We start from the raw sequence: 5244 nt of genomic DNA on the forward strand, positions 1-5244 counted from the left end.
TCAAAGAAATGTGTTATTGAGTTTGCTTTCAACATGGCAGGGACAAGAAATTGCTCTTCCCTGAACTACTTGACAGCATCCTGTCCAAACTGCATACACAGGTTACAAAGAAAAAGGACTGCTGAACTTGCCAAGGGTCAGGATGGTCCTTCAAGGTCCCTGCTTCATCAAAAAGTCTGCCAGGCATGCTGGGTCTATAGGCTGAAGATGGATGCCCCAAATGTTACAGAAGAACTTTGAGTAACTGTCCAGGCATCAACATGTCTCTGTAAATTCTAGAGTTTATATACTATCCTTCTGGGATCTTTGATGGAGTTGAAGACAGTAACAGTTATAGTTATGGTAAAAGATAAGTTACACATAAAACTTCAGACTCACAAAGATAGGATAGATGATAAAATATTTTCTGTAAATTTTGCCAAATGTTAGTGGACTAAACATTGTTAATTATAGTTTTTGCTTGATAACTGTTTTATTATATATGATTTTACTATGTCAAAAATAAAACCTTCCTTTTCATTTAGACAGAAAAAGGGAGATTCTGATAAAGGTGATTAGCAAAAAGTGACAGAGGAAGACACCAGGTGAACTACTCTGTCCTCCAAATGCACACACAGGTGAGCACACCTGCACACATGTACACACACATTACCACATTATAATATTAATAACACCAGGAGTCAACAAGTGACTGTGATGTGTAAATGTATTCTGGTCAAGAACTGATGCTAATTACTCACACATTGCACCCTCTGCACACATCGCACCTCTCTGCACACTCTGCATATTACACACACTTTACACCCCAATGCACCGTCTGATGTCCTATACATTATAAGTAAGTGGTTTGTGTTGCCACTTCACAGATTAAAAACATGATATTGGCTGGGCGTTGGTGGCGCACACCTTTAATCCCAGCACTTGGGAGGCAGAGGCAAGTGATCTCTGTGAGTTCAAGGCCAGCCTGGTCTACAGAGTGAGTTCCAGGACAGCCTCCAAAACAGTAGAGAGAAACCCTGCCTTGAAAAACAAAAACAAAAAACAAAAACATGATATTTAGAAGGTAAAATCACTTTTCCAAATGTCTTAGAGTCAATAATGTTAGATTCATGGTGTAAATTCAAGACTTCCCAAATCTGGAATCCTCGCCCTTCTCCTCTATGAGTGTAGAAGGAAGGCTCATGCCCAAGATTTCCCTTATTGGTGATCCTTGCCACAACCTTCCCCTCAGTGATTCACAGAGGCAGGGTGTGCTCAGAGAAATAAACAGTATTTTTTATTTTTATTTTTTGCTCTCCAATGGTATTTCCTTAAAGCCTCCTGAAAGCTTAGCATGTACCAAAGGAGCTGTTGGTGGCAGAAGCAAGCCCTCTCCACTGGATCCTAGCCTGGGAGTTGGGGACCTGGGAGCAAAGAAGAAGCTTCCAGACCACACAGAGCACGAGTTCAGAGCCATCTTCAAATGTCAGGAATCAGGCTACAAGAGAAAATAAGATAAAACCTTTAACATTGGAGCCAAACAAATCATTTCCATCTGGTCCTCCATCTGGAGGTCAGTTGAGAGAGAGAGATCAAGCAACAAAGTGGTGTTGTAGATGGGAGTATTTGGATTTCAGGAGAATAAGTTCAAGTCTTATTGAACTAGATGTTCTAACTATATCTATCCTTTGTGCTTTGACCCTAGACACCATGAAGCAAATAACTTGGATAGCAAATAATGCATACAGTGCCTTGAAAATCACTTTCAACTTCAGCATTTCCATTCTGTAAATAGAGAGACTCAGAAAGTCATTCACCCATAGCCCTTACCCAGACACACTGCTGTAGATTCAAAGCCACCGACAATCCTATGTCTTTGCCCTAAGAAAAAGGGGACAGTGCCCTTAAAGGACAAGCCAGACAGAGGCTCTTGGTTACAGTCTCCCTGCCATAAGCCCTGATCCCCAGAGACTTGAAGTTGAAAAGGTCTGAAAAGCGATGAGGTCTGTCCACCCCAGCCCACTCCTTACCTTACTGTGGGAGAACGCAGAGTTTCCCACACATGCCCAGACAACACTTATAGTTGCCTTCACACTGGGAATCCCTGTCGCACTTGTTGGGGGGATTCAGCATCATACATTGTCCTTTAACCACTGGGCACTTGCCAGGCTTCCTCCTGGCTGGAGACAGAAGAATCACAGGTCAGGTGGCTTAAAGGTCAGGCACCACATCGCTGCTTCTTTAACCCACCCTCTCCAGCCTGAGCAAGGAAAATCACCCCATTTACCCCTCACCTACTCCCAGATCTGTCCCCTGAAACAGCACCTGGTTCCTCTCTAACATCTGGCCTCCAGACAATGAAAAGGTTGATGGCTTCCATCAAGCTGTCTGAACACCCAGATGATTATTTTCAAAACCATTACAGAGTGGCTCCTCAGACAAGAGGATCTTCTTGCTGATGACAGCATGATGCCTTGCCTCACTGACATGTTGGATTCAACAGCCCTTAGAAGTAAGCATTCCTAGGAGGACCCCTTCACTCAACCCTTCCCCTTCAGTTCATTCCTCTCCTGGTTCCTCTGCTGGCTCACCTCGTCTGCTGATGGGAATAGGAGAAACGCATCTGTTACCACAATGACTCTGGCAACACCTCAGATTTCCCGGGCATTGCCAGTCAGAATTGCACTCTTGTTTCTCCTTTCTAAGACAATTGCCAGGTTTTCTGGAAGGACAGGCTCCAATTTTGATAGAATCTAAAGAGAATGTGAAGATGTTAGGAGAATATGGAACATCTATCATAATTCCTAGACAAAGGACCACTTTCCAGAGTATAGATCCTCATCCCAGTAGTCCACAACTTCAAAGGGAATTACCTGCTGGCCCCAGGAGAAAAAAGCAAACAAATATGACAGGTTTGGTCAAGCAAAACAGGTAAACAGGAAAACAATCACAGACTAAGGACAAAAGACACAGGGTTCCCAGTCAAGTTTTTCCACCTCAGGGCTAAGCTAGATTGCACAAAGACAGAAGGGGAGAGTAGGAATAATGGAGACCAAGAGAAATAAATAGGAAGGCAACAAACATGTGAGATGTTGAGAACTAAAGCCAGAGGCAGAAACAGAAAGGACAGGAACAGAGATAGAGTGAGACCTGAGTTGACAGGGTGATTTAGTAATAAAGGAAACATTTTTCCATGCCTTGAAGCCTCATTGAACCTCAGTCCCCAGCAAGACATGGATGCCTTCAGGAGGTTCAGAGTAAGCTGGGGAACAGCCTAGAGAAAGGAACACTCCCAAAGCCACCAGGAGCCCTCACCTCTGACACTGTAGACCAAAGTAACTCCCACTCACCATTTTTGCCTCCTTCCACAGTCCAGAATGCCAGGATCCCCAGAGCAAGGAGCACCATGAAAGGGAAGAAGCCGCTGGACTTCATGGTGAAGGCAGAGTGCTCTGAAGACCAGTCCCAAGCATCACTATTTGTATCTTTACCAGAGGGTGTGGCTGCAGTGGAGTGTATTTGCCCCTCCCACATGCTATTGCATAGTCAGGAAGTTTTAGCCAGAGAACAGAAGTCTTGATACTACAGAGGTAGACGGTAGACTTTCTGTTTCAGATGGGACCTTGAGGCCAGGAGAGCAACTGTTAGAGAGCTGAAAAGGAAAGTAGTTTGGGACATTGTCCTCAGAGGGACAGTCCAGGTGACCACCTGAGTCCTGAGCATTGTGAAATCTGAAAGCCTGTTGCCCTTACTGGTAGAGAAGAGCAGAAAGGGTCAGTCACAAAAGGGCCACCAGGACCTGATGCTGAAACACAGGACGTGGACTCTCAGCTGAGACTGTGCAATGCACCTCTATTTCTCAAGTTCCTGGACTTTCTGGGATTTTGAAATTCTAAGCTATTGCTCAATGCAAATTTCTTCTCAAAATACAGATGACACATGGCTCAGCCAGCTGACGTTTATCTCTGCCAAATTATTTGCACCGCTGTTTTCCCAGTGCCTATTTCATGACTGAAACATGGAACACAATCCCTAAATAAATGAAAGTTGGAGGTGGAAGGACATTGCCTTCAGCAAATCTCTTTGAAGATCAGTTTCCTAGGCATGAAATGACTTTGGACTGGTCCTGAGATTAAGAGTTTGAAATCACCCTTAAAATAATTAATGAACTGCATCCCTGGCTACAAGTGACCACTGAGATGGATTGGAATAAAGGGATAAAATCTCTCACTTGTCACTGTAATCAGCACTGAGTTACAGTATCATTTCAGTTGTTAAAGGAATTCTTTCTACCTCTAAATCCTCTATGGGCATCAAATTTCAGCAAAAACTATGGCTATTGTGTGTTCAGCCCATTGTGTGTAATGCCCAGTGTGTACAAATTGCTTCTAATTATTAAGAGAGTCATCATTCTCCCTACAATTCAACCCAAACTTCCCTACCTGCAAAGTTCTTTTTAAATGTCATGCATGTTGGTTTGATATACATAGTTTACCTCCTCCCTCAATTTCCTCCAATATTTCCCCTACCCTGAACTCCCTCTCAAACTTGTTCTCTTTTTCTATATAGAAGTAGGGGATCAAAACAGCTAGCTCCAGCTGTCCTGGAACTCACTCTGTAAACCAGGCTGGCCTTGAACGCCCAGAGATCTGTCTGCCTCTGCTTCTTGAGTGCTAGGTTGTGTACAACCAATATCTGGTATTGGCCTCTTTTATGTAATTATTAGTGTTCTGTGTGTATATGAATAGATATATTAACACAACCTGCCAAGTACATTTAGTATTGTTCATGTGCACACATTTTATGGGTAACTGCTTGATATTGGATAGCCAATTAGGTGGCTCACGCATGAGGACGACTTCATCTCCCATTAATTGCCTGTATCTCATCATCTGGATAGGATCCCTGTAAGATTTTCCCCCTTCCACAGTGGCATGTCAACTGGTATTTTCATTGTTCCGGCCTTATTTAGGCAGCCATACTCTTCATATTTCATGGTCCCTGGAGTTTTCCAATTCATTTTCCAAGGAAGTTTGTAGAAAATCAAAGAAACATGAAAAGGCTGTACATGAAGTGCTGGGTTCCACAAAATATTCTCTAATCCAGGAGTCAACTGTTAGCAGATCCTTTTATGCAGAAATTATCTAGTGGGTTAAAGTTTGGTGCCAAAGAAAAGAGGAGAAAGTTACCATGCACTGAGTAACTACAGTAATGAGTTAACTCCTAACTAGGAAATTGGAAAGACTGTAAGAGAGAAATGGAAGA

General features: G+C 43.2%; 1 protein-coding gene across 1 annotated transcript; it reads right to left on the bottom strand.

The window, feature by feature from the left end:
- Window positions 1–1254: 1254 nt before the first annotated feature.
- On the bottom strand, window positions 1255–3560 carry LOC121134510 (antileukoproteinase-like). The gene is made up of 4 exons (XM_040732937.1): window positions 3330–3560; window positions 2571–2732; window positions 2010–2159; window positions 1255–1477 (listed from the first exon to the last, which is right to left on the bottom strand). The coding sequence occupies exons 1-3, from the start codon at window positions 3511–3513 to the stop codon at window positions 2011–2013; spliced, it is 495 nt and encodes a 164-aa protein (XP_040588871.1). The 5' UTR covers window positions 3514–3560; the 3' UTR covers window positions 1255–1477; window position 2010.
- Between the last annotated feature and the right edge of the window lie 1684 nt (window positions 3561–5244).

This window comes from Mesocricetus auratus, unplaced genomic scaffold (genome assembly GCF_017639785.1).
Source record: "Mesocricetus auratus isolate SY011 unplaced genomic scaffold, BCM_Maur_2.0 Super-Scaffold_100028, whole genome shotgun sequence".
Classification (NCBI taxonomy): Eukaryota; Metazoa; Chordata; class Mammalia; order Rodentia; family Cricetidae; genus Mesocricetus; species Mesocricetus auratus.